Here is a 23,156-nt window from a genome sequence, read left to right as displayed (position 1 = left end):
TGGCAGCAAGCAGCTAATTTCAGTGGTGCAGTGCCAGCTTACAGGTGGAAACCAAGACCATCTATGATTTTTATGAACATATAAAGCATATTTCAGAACAAGATTGATGTCTCCTAAGAATACATTTCCAGCAAAAGACAGAAACCTCAAACTCAACTTCTCCCAGTTCTGTTACCTGATTTCTAATTCTAAAGCGTGAGTGAAGCTTTGATGCGATGATGCTGCATTTACAGAAAACAGTTCAAAGAAATGTTTTTAAATGTTTTACTTTTTCTCTCTCCAATCAAACATGTAGTCAAACCATTAAAAAATCTCAAAATATATCTATAATGTTCTAATTTTCACCAGTTCATATTGCTGATGTTGATGCTTAGCATAGCATGATTTCTCTTCTAGAACAGCATAGAAAGGTAGAGGAATTAGCTTAGTGTCCAAGAGGATGAAGAGGATCTTAACCTAGAACACTCCTTGGTGAGTTGAGCTTTATACATTTTTAAAGTTTCATATTTCTTCTTATTTCTTGAGTCCTCTCTATATTACCTATTCACTGAGTTTTCCAAATCCAACTCATTGCTTCAGCCACCCAATTTCTTTTATCTCACACAGCACAGCTGACTGTTCAGCTGAATCCACCTTTTAGCCAGTCCACCTCTCAGCAAGCTGCTTTGAATCTTTTAGCATCTCCCCAGAAGAAGGGATTTCAGGCACTAATTTTCATTATACCTGGATAAACACTACCTGCATCCAACTCTTGTTTTTAAGCCAGGAAATGTGTATCAGAAAACCTTCAGATAAATGAAAGAAGTATCAAAAAAAAACTAAGATGAAAGGGGAAAGGAAAGAGAGAAATAAAACAAAACAAGAAATAAAAACTTGTGATTTGTATGAATTTCCAGGAGTTCTGCATTGGGTTCCCTGGAATGAGATAACACAAGCAGAGATCCCATCCTGATCTTCAGCTACCCAGCTGACTTCGCCTATGCCATTTCATCCACGAGTAGTTGAACTAGATTTTATAAATCTACTTAATGCAGTGGTGGATGGATCTGATCATTAGGGGAAAAGAGCACCAGACAAATAGCACGCTTTGTAAAATGGTACTGCAAATCTTGCAGGCTTAAATAAAGATAGGTAAAGACAGGTCAGTGTTGCCCACCATTATATATTTTCTATGTTATCTCATTATTACTAAACTCCATCTGGCTGAATTAGCTCATTTAAGTATCTGTAAACCTGACCGATGCAGCACATTACAAAGTGATGAAAAAAGTACATCTAATTCTGAAATCCAACCACCAAATGGAATGATATGGCTCCCTAGAGAATCACTGCAGCTATAATTAATGGCGTCAGAGCCTCAAGGAACCCAATTACATTCCAGCACACATGCACACACGAAGAAAAAAAGATACCAGCACAGACACTGCAAGACAAATCTCCCTGCTCCAGTTGGTCTGCCTGGCCTTTAGTACTCTTTTCACGTAGCGTTTTCCTTCTCCATCCCATACAGTCAGGGTGCCTTCCGAGTTCTCTTCAGACCCAGATCTCCCACCATTTTAACAATTCCTACTCACTGAGAAAAAAGGGTAGGAAAGGCTCCTCTGCCTCACCCTTCAATTGCTAAAATATCCTGTGATCTGACTCCAGGTATACCTTTGCCAGCTGGTTTTATCCCTCCTGTTTTTACTTACTGCTAAGAGCATTAGGAACCTGCTCTCAAGCAACATGGATCCAGTATATCCATTTTTGCAATATTAATGCAGATCTTCACCATTCCTCCTCCCCAAACCCTGACAAAATACAGTTCCAGCTGATCTCAGTTCAGGGCAGTAATGCAGAGAAGAAAAAAAAAAAAAAGGATATGAATGTCTGTATTAAAACAAACCATTAGGGCTCCTGTATTGCCATCATTTTTCTTCCTAGCATAACTATTCTGGTGAGTAGAGTCACTTCTTTAAACACAAAGAAAAATATCTACCCAGTGTTTTTTTCAGTTGTTACTAGACTTCTTACCAGTTTATCCATTCAATTAGAAGCGGAAACCAGAAAACTGAAACGTCCTTCTGACTGAACTGAAATGCTCAATGTCCTTCAGTCACACCTTAGCCCCACACAGGGATGGATGCTCCTATAGGGATTTACACGTCATGCACACCTGCCCAGACACTGGAAACTGTAAAGAGAGAGCTACAGCTCATAAAAATGGATAAGATACACTGCAATGATGTCAACAGGCTCTGGAATAAAACCCTTGTGGTACCTGTGTATGGGAAAGGCTGAAATATTGCATTCTATAGCATAAAAGCTCTGTTTATAGATACGGATGTTGAGCTTGATAACACTGAAATATAAACTGTCAAAGTGATTCCTCCAAATGAAGTTGGATGGGGAGGGGATTGCATAAAAAACTCAACCAAACAAACAACCTTACAGACATTTCTCTTCTGCATTCTTTTCAACAATAAAAGAAAAGCTGGAAGTGACAGAGAAAGAAAAGTGATCTCAGACAACTGGTCTCAGATTCCTTCTCCAGTCTTTCCCTACCTCCATCAGACACAGATTCTATCTCTCTTGGACATTCTTAACCTGAATTTCTCTTTGTCACAAAGTTGCTATCCTTTGACTATGTCACAATAATGCAGCATTACAGAACTGTCATTTTCATTGAACGTAGCTGGACTCACCACATCTCATCTAAAGAACTTGAAGTAAAAATGACAGTAAGGTGCACAGTTATTTTTGGACACAGCTTATAGCATAAGAAGGTACCTTAACTTTGACCCACCATTACAGCTATACCTCGAATGCTGTCTATAAATGCAGACTAACCTCTGCAGCACATTACTTGCCCTCAGGTCCCTCTACCTAGTGTTCAGTATTCTGAGTACTTCTGAGCAAATGCTATCCTTAGCTCCATCAGAAGAGGGGTGGCCAGCAGGAACAGGGAGGCAATCGTCCCCCTCTACTCTGCTCCTGTGAGGCCCCATCTGGAGTACTGTGTCCAGGCCTGGAGCCCCCAGTACAAGAAGGACAGAGAGCTGTTGGAGAGGGTCCAGAGAGCCACAAACATGACTGGAGCACCTCCCCAATGAAGACAGGCTGAGGGAGCTGGGCTTGTTCAGCCTGGAGAAAAGAAGGCTTTGCGATGACCTCATTGCAGCCTTTCAGTACCTAAAGGGAGCCTACAAACAGGAGGGGAATCAACTCTTTGAAAGGGTTGATAACTGCAGGACAAGGGGAAATGGTTTTAAGTTGAGGGAAGGAAGATTTAGGTTGGATGTCAGGGGGAAGTTCTTTACTATGAGAGTGGTGAGGTGCTGGAACAGGCTGCCCAGAGAGGTTGTGGATGCCTCATCCCTGGAGGTGTTCAAGGCCAGATTGGATGGGGCCCTGGGCAGCCTGGTGTAGTATTAAATGTGGAGGTAGGTGGCCCTGCCTGTGGCAGGGGGGTTGGAGATTCATGATCCTTCCAACCCTGGCCATTCTGTGATTCTGTGAAAAGCCTACCACTGACATACAATATATACAACAGCAATTTACCAAATTAATTCTAGGACTGAATGACCTACATGAGGAAAAGTTTTTTCTTCTCTAGTTAAGTTTACTGATTTTTCTTGTAGCCAGGAGTGAAAGACTGAAACATATTGAACATTAACAATTATTTTCAGCCTACAGCAGTCAGGCACAAACATGTCTGCTTATAAATCAGTTGATTTTTTCCTAGCTTATAAGAGAGTAATGGAAATTAATGTCCTACATATACAGACAGGGCTTATGTTTTATAACAACTTATGTTTTATAGCCATATAAAAATAGCAGGACAGAAACTTCTGTTTCTCTGTTGTAACATACAAACAAGTCTGACTTTTATTATTAATAATGAATGCTTTGACTAACGAGATACATCAGACTTGAAAAACTCTAAGTGCTTCATAGAACAAACACAAAAGAATCAGACAATTCTGGAACAGAGGAGAGCATAACACACACCTCTCAAATATTTATTTTGGGTAAAAAGAATAAAAAGTTTGATGTTGCAAAAAAGTCTTTGAAATATTTGCAATAAGAAAACAAAATATTTTGCTTTGTATTTGTATGTCCTTTATGTCCCCATAATAGGAAGGGAGAGAAGTAAAAGAGGGCTGAGTCACAGATTGTGAGACAGGTATGGTGATGATAACACATGAACAGTGTCATCAGGACTTAAGAAAAGCAAGGAAAAGCAGTAAGAAAGGTTCAAAATCTGAGCTGAAGTAGAGATTCCAGCAGGAATTTTGTTGGCATATTTATGTGGCCTATGCACAGATTCAGGTGGGAAAGCCAGACATTATTGTTCACAAATAAGCCATGCCATCAGGCCAAGTGGAACCGAAGAGGATGTGTACAAAGAAGCCCTGTCCATAGTGATTTCAGCAACCCAGACATTTCCCACCCACCAGCCAAATCACACACCTGTTGGAAAAATTCAAACTGTCCTACTTTCCCTTTTAATAATCTTACTCTACAACACCAGCAAAAAAGGCAAAAGGATCCATTACAATTATTCAATCCACTGTACCCATTACTCCTTTTTTTATTAATATTGTCTGACTTGCAAAGCAAAAATGGCTTTGAGAAAAAGGTTACTACACAAAGCAAATGAATGTGGAAGCCTAACATAATTGGTAATTGATCTTCAATCAGGCAACAGCTTCCTGCCCTTGGCACTTTTCCCACAACTGAAGATCCAACTTGCCACAACCGCAAGACACAATAAAAACTGGTAGTGATGAAAACAAATGACAGTAGCTACTACTTACCATGTACAAATCCCTGTTGATGCCTAGATATTTCCCATTACCACAACCAACATCAGCAACTATTGACCCTTCTGGCAGTGACCTGAGAAACTCAACAACCCGGGGCCACGGGCTGTGCCTGGTACTACTGAAGTGTGTGGCAATCTCTTCATACACCTTGTGTACATATTCCTGCTCCAGTTCTGAGGCCTCCAACTCATTGTGTGGAAACGATGGTTCTGCTTGTCTTTGCTGTCCTTTCTGGCTGTCACAGACAGATAGGTAAACTAGATGCAGCAACAGTCACACAAACAAGAAAAAAATGTTTGCAAAGTCATTCTATACTGAATAAACATTTTAAGTAAAAGAAAACAAGAAGTAAAATATTGAAATGCAACAAATGCTTCATTCGCTCCTTCATCTTTCAAAAACTGCAACATGGACCAAACTGCAGATGTATTTGATGATTTTATAACAATCAATCTGACCAAGTGGTCAGATAGAGGCTGTCTGTAAGTGATCAAGACAAGTCTGTTCTCAGGACGCAAATGGATTTCAGTTCCACACAACTATTGAGCCATCCACCAACCATCATCTGCACTTAAGGCTCTATCCTAAGGCTCTATCACTGCAGATAAGCATGGCTCTGTTATTGCAGATTTGATTGCTTCTCCTTCCCTCACATACTTATTTTCACAAAACTATAGTTGTCCTCCAATGAAAAATAACCAGAATTGATAAGAACCTAACAAATAGTAGTTACTTCTATTATAGTTGATTATTCCAAGTGCCAGTAAAATCCAGGATTCCAGATTAATTGCCTGACTCTGGTGTTACACAAATGTCTTGCTACCCCGAGAAACTCCAGCAGCCATGTGGATGCAACCAATTCAAGCCATACAGTACAGCTAACCATGAACTACTTACGAATAGCTACTAGGACTGCCAAAACTAACAGGGCAAACTACTTTGTTAAAAAAATGTTTACATATTGATGATACAGAAATAACAATTTTGACTGGAAAAGCACCTCAAGACACTTACTGCAATTGCAAGAGCTTCTCCTCACTTTCCTAAATGTAAATGATGTCCTTGTTTCCCTTCGTTTCAATGTTAAATCTCTAACATCAGCAGTAATTGTTCCAACTTTCTGTCCAAGTTCAGATGCTTGAATGACATCATATTTTCTGGGTGTAATCCTAAAACAAAGTAACATAAAATCAAAGATTGATTCAATTTGCATTAGAAAAAAAAACAACCATTCATCTTTATAAGACAGCAATTCTTAAACACCGACAAGTGTGATTACAACACACTATTTAATGTACTACTGCTTTTGTTTCCAGCTTATTATGTTTTAAAGGAGAAAAGAGGTACTGACACATAAACTAATGATGCTAATTAACGTGTTATTTAACTGAAAGAAATAACATTTTCTTTCCCTTCCTTTCTTTCCCTCAGTAAGCGTGATTATTTTATTAGGACTTAATCTGAAATATACTTCTTAAAGATGAAATACATTACTAAAAATGGTGGCTACAGATTTAAAAGAAGAGTATTGACTAGCTCTAAACTTGCAGATTGAAGTTTCTTGTTACAAACAAGCCTCTTCAATGAACTCTGCTTTACAGCAGAATTGCTTTTCTATTTATTGACTAGAGAAGATGCAAAGTCTGGAGCACATCAGAGATCTGCAAAAATGCTCATGGAGTAGCAAGATGTAGGCTTTTTTTTCTTGACCAAAAACTAGCAATCAAGCAAAGTGGGAACTGAGTTTTTTCAGCTACTTCTGGATTTGCCACAGACCCTAATGGAAAACAGAACAACTTTTATAAGGATAAACTTCAAAATGAAACTATCTTTTTTGGGAGTGACAAAAATTTCTAATAATTTTGTGAAGAGATTTACATTACAAAAAGGTACCTAGCATTCCAAATAACTTTGGAGCGGATCTCTCCCAAAGTTGACAAGAAGAAAATGTGAAAATAAAATGGCAAAGTCAATACAAGAGAAGAGGTACAGCTGCACCCACATGTGGTTTCCCATCACTTGCACATAGGACAAAGTAGATACTCTTGGAACAAAATAGAAACTCTTCAGGGAAATAGTTTAGCACTTCAAAGCTGTTACTGTCACACTGAAACATTTCCTGAACTCAGTTCTCAAGGAGACTAATGTAGAAATTTCCTCAAGGAAAAGAAAAAAAAGCCATCTCTGAGGAATAGTCGCCTCAGTGAAGCCTCTTTGGAGCTGCTGGCTTCAAAGTACTTGATTCCCAGCAGGACAAACTCTCAATATAAAAGTGACTTCTATATTGGTTAGCTGAGTTTAATCTGTAAAAAAAGATTCTATGATTCTAACCCTCATAGGTTGAGTTAAAAGGGAGGGGAAAAAAGTCTCTTACATCTTTTAATAAAGCAGAGCCATCAGTCACAATCCTTATTCATAGTGGAACTTTTCTGCAGGTTACACAAAACTGCTGATCAGTGCCTGTACTTAACCAAGCAAAAGAATTATCTGAATGATGAGAAAGCAGCCATGCCAGTATTTTTTATTTGTTATCTGTTATTTGTCATCCCTTTTGTCAGCGAAGTTGGTCTTTAATCCAATCATAGAGAAAAACTGTGGGACCCTCCTGTTTGAAGGTCATAAAGCAGCACATTGACTGTCTGCGTAGTTCTTGCACAAATCAGACAGAGCAGCTTCAGGTATAGAAATCACCTAGAGGCAGCTATGGGAAGAATGGGATCTAATGAAGAACTGCCCTGTCCAGTTAATGAAACCATGATGAAATAATCAGTTAATGACCATCAAGATTCTACTGAAGCTGAACTTCAAGCCCAAAGTTTGTAGATTTTTTACTGACTTTACTGTTTACACAAACTCATAGTTGTACTTGCAGCAATAAGATGTGCATACTAGGAGCTAATATTTTAAGACACAGCCTTTTTCCAGGTTCCTTTCAACCTACATGATTCTCCTTTTGACCATGCTACAAGAAAGTTCAGCCTTTTATCTGGTTATTCTAGATTCTATCTTATTCTAAGAGTAAGATTCTCAATGTCAGAAATAAAATACTATCATTTTTGTTGGACAGAGTTGTTTTATTGTAACAGCATCAGGAACAATGTTTTTCCACCCAAAAATAAAACTCATCATTAAAAATGTAGTTTTACTTTCACCTATGAAACATAAAAAGCACATATCTTCTGGTCTACTTGATAATTTCTTAACCTTATGTTTCTTTCAGATACACATTAACAGAAATAATAGAATGAAAATGCTTTTCATGAACACTTTTTTAATAGGATTAGAATGAAGTCCCTATTTCTTTTGGCATCCAAATGTATACAATGGAAGTATTTCCAGAATTATTCCAAAAATGAACCTTTTGCTCTTTAATTTGACATCTGAGGAATAGATAAAAGACATCACAAACGATCTTAAAACCATTCTGATGCAAGTGAAGTAACTATGCTTTCTTGCTGGTTGATCAATCTTACTGATGTCAATGGCACATTTCATTAATATCAAGACAAGCTTGCTCTTTACTGGCAAGCTGTTCAATCCTACTGTTATCTCTGTTCTCCTTAGTTTCAGAAGATGTCCATTTACCAGTAAGGTACAACGGTGAAGATGTGATCTGAGAAATACCTGATGTTGCAACTACAGGTACTTAAGAGATAAAGAATATAATTGGAACAAGTAAGACAAATAAGTATTTCCTACTCTGAAATACTGAGATCCCAGTCTTAATTTACCTTAGTTGAGTATGTTGACCAACTACTGCTTCTAAAAACATTCACCATACAGAAAAGCTATTTTTAGGAGAAGCAAACAAGGAGAGGGGATGGGAATACATGGTAGGAAGACTTGAGATCTTCATTACAAACATAGCTTGTGTCCTTGGTTTTCAAAACACAATCATCATTGAAGGTAAAAGTGAATTAAGCACTGATCTCAGTCTAGTTCTTAATAGGCAGGTATACCACCCCAAACCAAATGGGCTGGCAATCACTGCAAGTGGAATGTGTGCATTATCTGTCCCACTCCCACAGGTTTGGCTGCCTGGGTGCAGGGCCAACTTGGGAAGAGCAGAGCTAGCGGTCCTGGAGAAAGCTCTTGTGAAACAAGCCAGAAATCTCAATGAGGGTGTCCCTCCATCCCCCAGGAGCTGGTTTTAAGTGGAGGCTGTCCTGCTGCGCCATGCCCAACCCACAGCCCAGATGTGTCACAGCTGTCTGTGCATGGCCATAGCCCTGCTGATCCAGGCCTGAAGCCCTGGCTGATGTCCCCACGTGGCCTCAGCCTGCCCTACACCATGGCCAATGGGACACACAGCTGGAGTCAACCTGATTGCTCCCCTGCACCACTCCAGGCCAGCAAAGTCACTTATGTGAAAACTGAACACTGTTCTCAGAGTTGTAAATAACCATTCCAGAAAAGGCAGACACTATCTGACAGAATTGAGTAAGAAGCTTATAATGCTGAGATCCATCTCTAGTCTTGTACACTAAAAAACAAAGGACTTTCCTGCCCTGAATGATGCACATCAGGAATAACAGCTGCTTTTTACAATTATTTAATTTAATGAGCAACTACACAGGTGATGTAAGCACTCTACAAAAATGAACAATGTACAGGCCAATGGGGAGTTCACATTCACTCTTCTTCACTACACAAAATAACCAGTAAAATTAGAAGGCGGAAAAATTGTCAATAAAAGGATTTGGTCTTTTATTTACAAAATGTAATTAGTCTCTCCAATTTACTGCTGTAATCAGTGATTCTTTGGGTTGAACAAAGGAAGAACCATTTACTGGGGACATTTCTGTGCAATAGGAGGGTTTACATATTTTTCTGAATTAAACTACTGTCACTCAAACCTTGCCAAGTTTTTAGCCTTTTTGACGTTAGCACTCCTATTGTAAGTACTTCCCTGTGGTGCATGATTCAGAAATCTTATTTAAACTGTACAATAAGCAAAGCCCCAAGACATGTTTCAAGAAATCTCTTTTCCAGGATCCCAAACCTGTTCACTACAAAGCAGCCTTATCAGTAGTTGACGTGGTCCTAAAGCAACAGGAAGAAGCCCAGGAAAAACTCACTCCCCTTTGTGACACTAAAGCCTTCTATGCATTAGAAGTCACTCTCCTAAGCCAACCCTTCTTCAAAGACTTTGGCATTTGTGATTGTATGGGAACTGTTGAGGCAGGGCCTGAGCCACTGATTAATCACCTGAGGAAAGGACTGGATCAGCTGTGGGAGCACAGGTGAAAGTGATTCAACTGTGACCAGAAGGAGTCAGGCTTCACCCCTCCTACATCCCATTTAAGGACTGACTGCCACCAGGGAAGAATTTCTTTCTGAAGATCTCTTCTTTGTGGAGTCTTTCATTGCAAGCCTGAATCTTCAAATACAGATGAGCATTCCTTCCCTGTTTGTTACTTTTCATTTCTCTACAATATTCTTTCCAATTCTAATACCACAATATTTTTTCCAACTGTAACAGTGATACAACAGGAAAAACTGTGGGCTGAAAAGAGAAAAAAGTAATTCCAGTACAATAATTCCTTGCCACCATAGAGGACTTTCATAGTGTGAAAAGGACTTCTGAGTGAAACAACTTGTGAGAGCTGCAGCTCAAAGACTGACAACTAGTTTCCTAAAATCCCAATTTTCCATTGTAATCTGAGTAACATCTGGACAAGGAGGAGATCTGTCTAATTATCTCAAAACCTCATTGATTTCTTTCAGAATAATTTTCAATACAGAATACTGTTGACAAAGCAAATAAACAACATACATTCTCCTTCATTATGAGTAGACAGGGGCCCTTACACATACCCATGTGTCCACAAGTATCTGGATTCACCAGTCATCACCAATAAGCTGCGTCGAGGCAGCATAACTGCAACTGTGTGGCCATCAGGGTGTTTGAAATCCATCACAATCTAAAAAGAAAAAAAACACCAGCCACCAATGAGCATGGCTTACAGAGCATCACATATTAGCTAGGCATTCTCAAGTCCTACCTCTGTGTGTTAATCAAGATATTGCCACAGAACAGCTGTGTATTTCCTAGGAAAGCAAAAGCCTTTGTCTCTATACTGCATTCTTAATATCTCTTCCTTTCAGCAGTGTTTTCAGAACACAAAACAACCACAAAACCTGCATATATAAACACATTCATATATATATATACACATTTATATTTAATATTATAAATAATTATAATACCAAAATAGTTCATTTTGCTTTTGCAGTAATAGCTTCCTTCACAAGAACATGGGAGCACTGTTAAATCTATGTACCTATGATATAGGAAGGAATGATTCTCACTCAACTAAATGCAACTACATAAAGAGGGATCATTTGCTATAACTCAAGCACCTCCTAGTTAGACAGCTGGACTAAGGCATTCAACTACTGCCTTTTTGTGAGGTTTACACAGAGAGAGACAAGCATCTCCACAGGGTGATTCATCCTAGTCTATAATGCAGTTAACTGATGTGGGATGAAATGTCTATCCGTCACAGCAGAGTGAGCTGAGACAATTAACTCAGAGTAGATGCATAACGTTTAGATAACCAGTATTAGGAGAGAGAAATCATTTCTAACTCACCCAGATTCTTAGAGTTTTGCAGCACAAGGAGTCTCCCAAGATCCTGACTAACACACCAACTACCAGAGCAGCCTTTTCTCATTTGCCACCTGGCCTCTAACCACAGCAATATACTGAGGTAATGCTTTCAGCTTCAATTCAGTTTCACAGCCCAGATGGCAGTGCTACATTCTGCTTGGGCTACAAATGTTATCCTTTTACATCTCCCAAATGAGAGAAATTCTTTCTGTAGAAAATAAGGATCAGGTTCTTTCAGCAAGCCAAATGGCTTAAGGAAGACATAGCAAGAAAAAAAAAAAAAAAAAAAAAAAGAAAGGTGATCAAAAACATTCAAGTTGTGGTTCCAGCTACAATGGAAAACGAGCACCATGGAAGTGGCAGCACCTGATTGCAACCTACTTGCTAAGCACATGATTTAAAAGCAGACTTACTACCCTTACCAGATCGAAACAAATTATGCAGTTCTGCTTCTGCATACAGATGCATTTAACACAGAAAACAATGGTGCAGTGATCATTCATTCAGCACAAAAACAAACAAAAAAACAACAAAACCCACCAGACAGATAGAACAAGTGAGACCTTTTGCAAGATTTACTATTTATTGCTGTGTGCAGGAGCACACAGGAGGAAAATACAATGGCATTTATGTTTTTAGGAAAAAAAATGCTGTAGTACCATCTACCTGACAGCAAGAGCTTTTACTCTTGTTGATCTACCTAAATTTAAGGAAGGAAATGAACGTGACAAACAACTGGACACAAAAGGGAAGAGCTATAGGGGAAAAAAGGAGTACAGCCTACCTATGAACTCCATCCAATTAACGATTATGAAACACTTAAATGGCTACATAAATAAATGAACTGCAGCCATTTCATAATGTACTCTTTTTTTTGCACATTGCAACTTCTTCCAGGTATCCTCAAAGAAGCATAAGGTGAGGAAGGAGAAAAAACAGTGACTCTGCAGATTTGATGGAGAACCCATGCCATAAAACATGGCTAAACACAAGCCTCTATGAGAAGCAGCAGCTGTCTGGAAAGCTAAAGAAACCAGAGGATGACTAAACTAAAATAGCAAGGAAAAGAAAAGAAAAGAAAAGAAAAGAAAAGAAAAGAAAAGAAAAGAAAAGAAAAGAAAAGAAAAGAAAAGAAAAGAAAAGAAAAGAAAAGAAAAGAAAAGAAAAGAAAAGAAAAGAAAAGAAAAGAAAAGAAAAGAAAAGAGAAGAGAAGAGAAGAGAAGAGAAGAGAAGAGAAGAGAAGAGAAGAGAAGAGAAGAGAAGAGAAGAAAAGAAAAGAAAAGAAAAGAAAAGAAAAGAAAAGAAAAGAAAAGAAAAGAAAAGAAAAGAAAAGAAAAGAAAAGAAAAGAAAAGAAAAGAAAAGAAAAGAAAAGAAAAGAAAAGAAAAGAAAAGAAAAGAAAAGAAAAGAAAAGAAAAGAAAAGAAAAGAAAAGAAAAGAAAAGAAAAGAAAAGAAAAGAAAAGAAAAGAAAAGAAAAGAAAAGAAAAGAAAAGAAAAGAAAAGAAAAGAAAAGAAAAGAAAAGAAAAGAAAAGAAAAGAAAAGAAAAGAAAAGAAAAGAAAAGAAAAGAAAAGAAAAGAAAAGAAAAGAAAAGAAAAGAAAAGAAAAGAAAAGAAAAGAATTGATGAGCAAAGTGGCTGGATTAAATTCATGAAATGATATCTCAGGCTCTTCTGCCTCTCTGTCCCGCTGCTGTTGAGAGACAGGTGTGAGGGGTAAGAGACTGAGATCTTCAGAAATGGGGAAGAACAAACTGAAAAATGGGACTGTCCAAATTCCTTCCTGGAGGCCCTCTGTTCCTCTTTCTAGGTCAGCAGCAGCAACAAAGCCTACTTCTTGCAGATAACATTCAGGAACAATACTTTTCTCCAGGAGTTGATTCCCAGCTCTGTGAGGTCTCCTACACTTTCAGTTCTATTCTCTCTCCAGTGTATGGGAGGAAACCTTGGCCTCCTTCATATCTCCACATGCCAAGTTGGAGAGTCTGCTTAAAGAAGCAGCAAATATTTCTTCCAACTCTGTGCTGCTCATTTCCTCCAATTTCTCTTCCCCTACCAGCTGTAAAGCTCCCACAGTGCCTCTGCAGACTATTGTGCATCCAAACCAGCAGAGACTCAGAGTGTCCTGTAACAGAGAACACATTGGAAATGACAGGCAAAAACAACAGTCCCTTGCAACTGAATTTTCAGGCAAAAAGAAGTGGCAGAAAAACAGATAGTAAAAGAAGACAGTGTATGCTCTTGGTTCAATATTGACTATGATAAGCCAACAAGAAATAGATGAAATGAATTTCTGTTAGTGCAGAATTTAAGGCTGAAAAACAGGAAGTTACACACTGTACATAGTATCTGGCAAGCCCAGTCCTCATCAGCAGAGTCAGCTCTGTCCCTGCTCCTTACTTTTCTGCAGAAGAAAAGTTTGTGCTCTTATCTCACACTGTGTGGCTGCTACCCTTCTAAACAAATGCCACCTGTATAACAAGCAGTGATGATTTGGGACAGAATATAAATAAAGGATAAATTTACTTGCAAATGAGTAATGACATTAAGTAATTAGTAGTAATGGGAAGAATCAAAAATCCAAATTCAAAACTGACTTTTGCTTATGAAGCAGACAGAGATCCTTAGCTGGACAATACTAAGATTTTGCTGTTTCCTTCTAACAACAAATTAGACACTGCAGTTCAGACAAATAATTAAATTTAAGGAACATACTGTGAACATTTGAATAAAATTAATGTGATTTCTACATTAATGTTTCATTTCATTATTTAGAATACCTGCACCCAAAGGCTAAAAAATGAGCAAAAGTACTTCTTTATTTTTTTGTCCATAGTACAGTAGAGAACATTTAACCCAGACGGGTATTCGAAAAACTCTGTTCTTATCTCTGAAAAGCCTGTTACTGACTGAAGTAGATAATATTCCCTCACTCCTATATCTTTATCCTGGCAGAACATTCTAAATTGTCACTGTCACACACACATAAAAGATTAACGCATTCAGTCCACTTTTTAATTTACTAAGGATTCACAATCAATAAAGCAACTGCCACTGCTGAATCAATCCGCTTCATGACAGCTCTGCTCCACAGTTATTTCCAATTACTTTTTTTCTTTTCTCAAAACTTATTGTCTCTTTTTCTCTTTGGTGGCAGAGTCAATAAAGATCAAATTTCCAGCTAGCTCACAGTGCATCACCCAGGATTCAAAAATAAAAATAGTTGATGCTTTGATCTCACACAACTTTTACCTTTTTTCTTTGTACTGTTAAAGAAGTCTCCCTCTCTCCATATATATATCAAACACTTGAAACAAAAACACACAGCAAATAATACCTACTCATAGATTTAAATATCTTGTCATGATGCCCAGTGACAAGGGAGCATGCGACACAGTAAACATCTTTCAAGAGGGGCTGAATGACAAAGCAAAGCAACATCCACATCAGAAACATTGCTTCTCTGGCATAAAATATAGCTAAATGCAAAAAAAAAAAAAAAAAAAAAAGGAAAAGAATTCAGCATAAAAATGTAAGAAAAGAAAATGTGCTTTTCTTGACTCCTATGGGAATGAGAAGTCTGCGCTGCCTTTCATTGCAGAAGTACTGTACCTCAGGGAAGTGCAGGAGGGAGGTGAATGACTGTTCTATCAAATAAGTAATGATCCAAAGGCACAATGGAAATAATGCAATGGGGCTGTAAGGACAATGTCAATAAGGATTTCACTGCTCCAGTGTGGAACAGTAGTACCGTTTTTCTAAGCTGCATCGTTAATGCAGTTTATATTTGATGATAAAAGACTGCCTTAGAAGAAACATACTCTAAAACTCAAAAAAGTAGACTTGAAACAAGTACAATCTGAAAGCCTCTAACATTATTTACTCATTTTTCAGAGAGAAAAGTCACATTAACAGCCTACACAGCAGTTACTCCACTTGTAAAGCAGCTGAGGAATGCCTACTGCAGAGTCAGCTGTGTGGCTTTAAGTCCACACACACAGACTGAACAACAGTGGGGCTCTACATGAAGATGAGGGGCTGCTGGCCACCCTGGAACTGAGGCAATCAATATTACCCTTCAGAGTGCCTTTCATTGCAAAAACTATATTAGCATCCAAAATTTGGAACTTAGGAATACTCTGAACATTTAGGGGAAGAGAGTGAATTAACTTTCCCAAACAGTCCATGTCTTAGGGTATTTATCTTAGTAACCTGATATTTATATCCTACATCATGGTCTCTACTCATACTCTAGAAAACAAGTACAATAACAATGACTACGATGAAATACTCCAGTACTGCTTATCTCAAAAGTCTCCAACAATGCACCAGGCCTCATCCATCAGATCTGAGCCAAAGCATACCATCTTGCATTAAGCTTGCTTATCTATTTAGACACTACAGTGATCTTATTTAGACATTCAATAGATAATTTTTTTCTTAAAAAAATGTATTCAATCTTCTATCCTTGTAATGCATTACTATCTTGCTATATATTGTGTTAAGTATAAGTACTTAAAATTATCTTTTAAACAGGAAAGAGACCAACTTTCATGGTCTGATAGTGGTAGGACAAAGGGGAACATTTTAAACTAGAGTAGGGAAGATTTAAATAAGATAGTAGGAGAAAATTCTTTATTCAGAGGGCAGTGAGACCCTGGCACAGTTGGCCAGAGAGCTGTGGATGCCCCTTCCTGGAGGTGCTCAAGGTCAGGTTGGATGAGGCCCTGGGTTGTCTGGTTGTTGATCTGGTGGGTGGCAATCAGCCCATGGCAGGTGATTGGAACTGGGTGGATTTTAAGGTGAATCCCTTCCAATTCAAGCCACTCTATGGCTATGTATTTCTTCCTCTTAATTTTAAGTATACATATCCTAGACCTCCATTACTTCAAAAAACTGAGAGTACTTCATTTTCTCTCTGAGGTCTGGTCTTGCTATTAACTTTCCTGATAAATATAAGAAGATTGTATCCACTGAGCAGGATACCAGTACTCTTCCTAGCTACTATGTATGTCCACACCCTGGAAGTGTTTGAAATCGGGTTGGACGGCAACCTGTTCTATCGAGAAATGCACCTCAGGAGGGTTGGACTACATGATCTTTAATGGCCCTTTCCAATCCAAACTGTTTTATGATTTTATGCCACTAACTCCACGACCAAAATTCTCTTGTTGCCAGTATTCTGCTTATAAGTCCAGGTAGTGCTCTTGAAGAAGAATACTTGCAATTTCCATGTTAATTCCTGTTGTATACAGGCTATTCCACCCTCTGCAGGCCTTGTCACAGCTAGCTGGAATATATACCACTCTCCTTTTGTACATAGGAATGGATGTCTTGAGGTTCACTAACTACAGGTTATTAGAAGTTTTTCCACCCACTATTACACAGATAAGGAGAACTGAAATATGCCGTTAACTTCCGTGCTTTATCCCATCACCAGTCATTGCCACTGGAGAATGCCTGCCGGGTTGAATTTTAGACACTTTGGGCACACCTATATTTCTAAATAAAAGATAGTTAGAGACACTTCTCAGAATGGAGACCAAATGATCCACACTGTCTCACATCCACCTTGCTTAGAATTATGCCCTGACGTACGACCATTATTTAGTGCTTAGTGTTTGAAGCATTAAGAGAACTGTGTTACAACTCACCAGGCTGGAATTTTATAGCACAAAAAATGGAATGTGACATTTTCCCTAGGAGACAGCACAAGTGAGAGAAGTAGGGTGTGAAGTGCATTAGTTGACGGGGATCAAACGTAGTTTTATCCACCCTGCCTTTTGTGGACAGTCCTCACATGAACTAATGCCAAAACCATACTTTGACAAGGTCTTGGAAAGACTTAGCTGATCGAAGAGCGAGCAGGGAGCAAACCAGCAATGGTGGACAATCAGTAGCTCAATGCTCAGATTCATGTGATAGCCTTCAAATACAGCTAAGCATGCTCCTTTATCTTTGGCCAAAAGACCCGAGCATTCAAGGATCTCAGTGTCCTTAATGTGTAATGTAAGTATAATACATTTGCCCCACCTTCTGGAAACATACTGGAAGAACTCAGGCATATATCCAAAATGGCACAAAATAGCTGGCAAGAAGGTGTCACAATCATCTGAGTATGACAGTAGCAGAAAAAATTGCTCAAACCTCATGGTTAAATCAGAATCAAACTAGCTTACTGATTTATTAACATGTAAATATGAAGCAACCAGCAAGCTACTCTACTTTGAACAACAGTAATAGCAAAATAACAGTCGAACAAAAACACTAGAGGCCTACAACATGTTAATAAATACAAACATTTCAAAAGAGCCTTCATAACTAATCCCCCAAAGCTCTACTCCCCCACTATGTTCACTTACATGCACACCACCTTCCCTGAGGCCACATGGGCTCCCAGACCTTTTGCCCACGGGGCTCCCCACATACACACACCAGTGACAGAAACCCCACCAAGATCACAGACAGGCACTCCAGGTGTGAGTCCTACTGTGGCACCCTGTTCTGCCACCCCACCAGCTGGATGCCAGTCCCCTAAGGTGTCCAATGGAGTTAGCTGCTCTCCCAGGCCTCAGCAGAGGCTGTAATGCTGGTGGTACTTCTGGCTGTGTCACATCTGCTGCTGTTTCTACTCAAAAGCCCATTCTTGCTGTTAAAGCATTTTACACTTCCCTCATACATCTTGTCAAACTGACTCCTTCTCAGTTCCAAAAGAACAGAAGAGATCAAGCCTCTTCTCTCACATAACCAGGGATAGGACTAGAGAGAATGGCCTCAAGTTGTGCCAAGGGAGATTCAGGTTGGATATTAGGAAAAATTTCTTCCCCAAAAGAGTGAGTGAATGGGCTGCCCAGGTAGGTGGCTGAGTCACAATCCTTGGATGTGTTCGAGAAATATTTAGATGTTGTATTTAGGGACATGGCTTAGGGGGGAAATACTGGTGGTAGGCAAACAGTTGGACTGGATGATCTTGGAGGTCTTTTCCAGCCTTGGTGACTCTATGATTCTATGAAAAGCATCTTCATAAATCCATGATTACTGCTTAACCTTACTTATTAAACTACCCATCAAATATGCTACTTCTCACTAATTGCCTATGGTGCTCATATGCCTCCAGATGACTGCCTGTGATCCAATGCTGAATATTATGATTCTACATAAGAAACTTCCAGTACCAACAGTAAAAAAGAATAGTTACATTATCCCCATTTTTTTCCCACCACAAGTATAAAATCATTCTTTCTGGAAAATGCTATCCAACCCAGTGTGTGACTGTGATGTCCTTTTCTGAATCCTGAGACAAGAACTTGGTCAAGTTCTCAGTCTTTAATAAACTGCCTCCCTCACTCATAGCTTGAATTCATTTGGGCCACAGAAAGCAAGAGGTTGCTAACCTTCGTTTCATTTCTCTTATTGGCTTCTCTGAAATACTTTCCATTTCTTTTAGTCATATGCCTTCCCTCACATCTTCACATCTACATTGGTACTGCACAGACATACAGGGATCAGCACCCACCTACACTAGGGCAGAGCACATCCCAAATGTAAAACATTTCTCATTTTCTTTTCCTGATATTGAAAGATATGTATTGCTTGTCCTACAGTGGAGTGTAGTTCAATGAGAGAGAACAAGAGGATTCATACTAAGAAGCCAAAACCCTGATCCTGGTGGTTTCCAGAGGGCTCAATCTGTTCAAGATATAATGCCCATAGAAAGCAGTTTTGTATCTTCAAACTAGATCTCCCCAGACCTGTACTTTATGTATTATGCCATGTCCTGAAAACAAATACTCCTTATTTACATGTTTAATGCTGTACCAAACGTCTGCCAAGGAACCACTGAACAATTCCTTTCAACACAGACAGCTGTTGTGTAATGAGTGCAATTTCATATCCAAGTATGATGACACAGGACTCTAATGTACACATCTGCATCCACAAGGCCTTGGCACATCTGTAATATTTTCCACACGTACCAAAACCTGAAAGATCTCAATAGACATTATCATTATCTCAGTAGAAAAGAAAGGATTAAAGGGCTCAAAAAGATTATCAATTAGAAAATATATATCTGATTATTTATGATCCTATGGACACACACTGTAATCAGCTGTTTTCATGTTACTAAGGTTACAAATACACGTAGCAGAACTCTTCACACCTATTCTTGCTCCCATGCAACCCCACCTGTATATTTATCATGCTGTCATTGGCCACTATAATCCTCAACTGCAAGCCTTTTGGAGCAGAAGCAGTGTGAGGAACTGTGAACAGGGTCTCCACATAACATAAATAATAATCAGTCTTCAGCTGTGTAAAAAAATACTGTCAAATGTGGGAAACACCTACAACCATGAGGGAGTCACTTCCAGGAAAGAGGACCTGCAACACTTAAATTCAGGGTAATATTCACACATCATACTAGTGTGGACTTAATAGACATCATATGATAGCCCAAATCCTTACAGGTTCAGGATTTTAGCAGTATGGATAAAACATACTGCATATTCATCATCCTCTACAACTGAAAATCATCTTCCCTTACTCTCCAAAATCTTCAGGGCTGTTCATCAAACCTACTCTCAACTGCAGGTCTGAGTTTTCTGCTTACAGTGTCATGTTACAGGAAGTACCACTGAGTAAATAATAGGTTGGGGTTCAGTTCAAGATGAAGACAACTACATTTGTCCATAGTTTTTAATGCTAACATTCAAAATCCCACAGGGGCAATGGAACCTGTGAAATCAGATCCTCAATAGCATAAACTGAATCACTTCCTATCGTGATCCTAATCCCCATTGATAAGAGTGGAGCTCAAGCATGAAGTGCACACATACAGACCTGCTTGCAAACACTAAAATTTAAGTGTCTTAATCCTGGACCAAATGCCACTGACAATACATTATTAAATACAGCAATTAACAGTGTAGATTCAGTAGATGACTCAAATCTGCCTAAATCTGTCATGCCTTAATAAAAACTTCTTCCTGCACTATTATTACCATAATCCTGCCCACTATGTATTGAGTAAGTAGTTACGTAAGTAGTTTGGTGCCAAATTTCTCTAATTCAACAGGATGAAACAGTGAATCTACTCAGCCAGAGACAGAAAGAAAAGTCAGCTAGATTTTCCCATGAATCCATCTAACAATTGTCTCAGACATGATCATAACAAAGAATTGCCAGAACACAAGATATCCAAATCCTGTCTTTCCAAATTAAGTATTGCATCATACTTCAACAAGAGTTGACAAGACACAGTTTTCAATAGATTGCTACAGAAACCACCATATGGCCTGTTTCTTAATCCTCTCTGTTTTCACTGTAGAACTGAAATCTACTAAAGCACAAGGATCTGGATGTGAATACACAAAAATGCCTTAAATACATAAAAAGTCATATATATAATAATACATACATATTATAATACAAGTCATTCCTTATTCAAAAGCAGAGAGTTGAAAAAACGTAATGAAAACTTATCTTCTTGGTAAATGATGTCTCCTAGGGTCATAAAGTACAATTCAAAGCACAGCATGTTAATTAAAGGCTTCTTTAAAATAATTTAACAATAAAATTTTGCTTTATAAATTCACACAATTGCTGTGTTATCTTACATAAAAGAGATGGGGAAAAGATTCAAGGAGATATTCTGGCATTCCAGTTCTTAAAGGAGGCCTACAAGATAGCAGATTATTTTACCAGGGTGTACAGCGATAGGACAAAGGGTAATGGTTTTAAACTAGAAGACAGTAGATTTAGAATAACTTTAAGGAAGAAATTCTTTCTCAGAGAGCAGTGAGGCACTGGCACAGCTGTCCAGTGAGCTGTGGGTGCCCTTTCCCTGGAGGTGCTCAAGGCCAGGTTGGATGGGGCCCTGGTCAGCCTGATCCATTGCTTGATTTAGTGGGTGGCAACTCTGTTCATGGCAGGGGGGTTGGAACTAGGTCATATTTGGAGGTCCCTTCCAACCCCAAGCCATTCTGTGATTCTACTATAAAAGCACCACACGTTTGAAACACACATGATTTTAAAGTAGGTAAAATAAACAGAAGAAAAGCACATTTCAGATAGGTGATATTATAGCACTGCTAATTTTCACCACAAGTAACTTTTTTTTTTCCTTACACTCTCCATCTGCTCAGCAATTGCGTTCACATACTGCAGCTGAAAGTTATATACAAGGGCTCTACCAGGGCATCAGCATCTGGCCATGCATCTACTACAATAGCTTACATGCACATGCACTGCAGAGAGATGTAGGCTGTAAAGGAGGAGGAGCAATAGCACCACAAGGCACAAGGAACTGTGAAACATTCAGTTGTCCCTGCCTTCACCTGTGTCATCAACCTTGCTTCACTCCTACCACTGTCTTGCAGCCCCAGCAAATAGACAGTGCTTTCCCTGCATCCCCTCTGCATTGCCCACTTTCTGCCTCCCCAAGAGCACAGCACTCCCTGCCTTGATTCAGAATCTTTCTGTCAAGTACGTTATCATCAAGTTTGATGGCTCTGGTTGCAGCACACCTTTAAATGTCCTAAATTGCTAGTTCCTCAGTGAAATTTTCCAGAGTCAGTTCCACCAAAATAGAAGATCTGTGGAGAAACTGCTCCCAAAATACTACACATAGCTGAAGAGATGCTAAACACAGCTGTGCAAGATGCTCAGCTTTGTAAAGATAGCATAAGGGCAGACAGATTACAGACACCATTTGCTACGCTTTCTGATGTTATCAATGTCCAAGAGAGACAATAAATACACCGCAGCAGGAGCTTAACACATTAACTTTGTTTCCTTGGTTATGTACTACTTGTGACTGATATTACTACTTGCTGTTTCTACATGAAAGTTGGCAGTTTTTAAATAGGCTCCTGCAACAATAGAGATGACATCACTGACTAATTAAATTAGTTTTCTTTATTGAGTTCCAGAGCTGAAGTACTGCTGAACACAACAGCTAAAGATAATGACTTTTTAATGCCCTAGAGTTCAGTATGTTCATTGTTAATTTGTGGCAGACACCAGGATTCCACTTCCAAGCACTGATCTTCTAAAAATAACATGAGGTATAGGAATGACTTCCACTGATAAATCTCTTGAAGAAACTAAAAACCTTATACAAAAATGTGGTTTAACTCAGCAGACAGCTGAACATCACACAGCCTTTCACTCATCTCCCCCTCTCCAGGATGGAGAAAAGAACCGGGGAAAAAAAAGGTAGAACTTGTAGGTTGAGATAAAACAATTTACTAAGACAGAAAAGAATGAGAATACATGTGTATAGAGTTACAAAACAAGCGATGCACAAAAGCAACTGCTCACCACATGCTGACCAATGCCTACACGGATCCCAATCAGCAGCAGCCCCCCAGTCAACTCCCCTTTGTTTTATAGCTTTTTCCCCCATGACACCATGCAGAATGGAACATCCCTTTGGCCAGGTTAGGTCAGCTGCCCTGTTTTTGCCCCCTTCGAGCTCCTTGTGCCCCCATGCTGGCTCGCTGGCAGGACAGTACAAGAAGCTGAAACACCTTTGGCTCTGTACAGCATTGCTCAGCAAAAACATCACTATGCTACCAAAACTGTTTTTCTCCTAAAGCAAAAAAGGCAGATCACGCCATACAATGAAGAAAATCACCTCTGTCCCAGTTGAAATCAGGATATAAAAAAAGCAATTCTAGTCAAAACAGCAATAAAAGGGCTTCTAAAGGCAAATATAGCAGAACAGGATTCCAAG

The 23,156-nt window shown here is 39.0% G+C and overlaps 1 protein-coding gene across 4 annotated transcripts in view; it reads right to left on the bottom strand.

Moving 5' to 3' along the window:
* The window catches only part of ALKBH8 (alkB homolog 8, tRNA methyltransferase), a 47,696-nt gene that overhangs the window by 4,638 nt on the left and 19,902 nt on the right, over positions 1-23,156 (bottom strand). For all 4 annotated transcript variants that reach the window (XM_031606178.2, XM_090133895.1, XM_090133896.1 and 1 more), the window contains 3 exons: positions 10,626-10,732; positions 5,823-5,977; positions 4,800-5,065 (listed from right to left, as the gene is read on the bottom strand). In XM_031606178.2, coding sequence (XP_031462038.2) covers positions 4,800-5,065; positions 5,823-5,977; positions 10,626-10,732 — 528 coding nt within the window. The remainder of the gene's footprint in view (positions 1-4,799; positions 5,066-5,822; positions 5,978-10,625; positions 10,733-23,156) is intronic.

Source organism: Phasianus colchicus, chromosome 1, assembly GCF_987193195.1.
Source record: "Phasianus colchicus chromosome 1, bPhaCol1.hap1.1, whole genome shotgun sequence".
Classification (NCBI taxonomy): domain Eukaryota; kingdom Metazoa; phylum Chordata; class Aves; order Galliformes; family Phasianidae; genus Phasianus; species Phasianus colchicus.
Note: the sequence above shows the minus strand (reverse complement) of the source record. Positions and strands in the feature narration are given on the sequence as shown.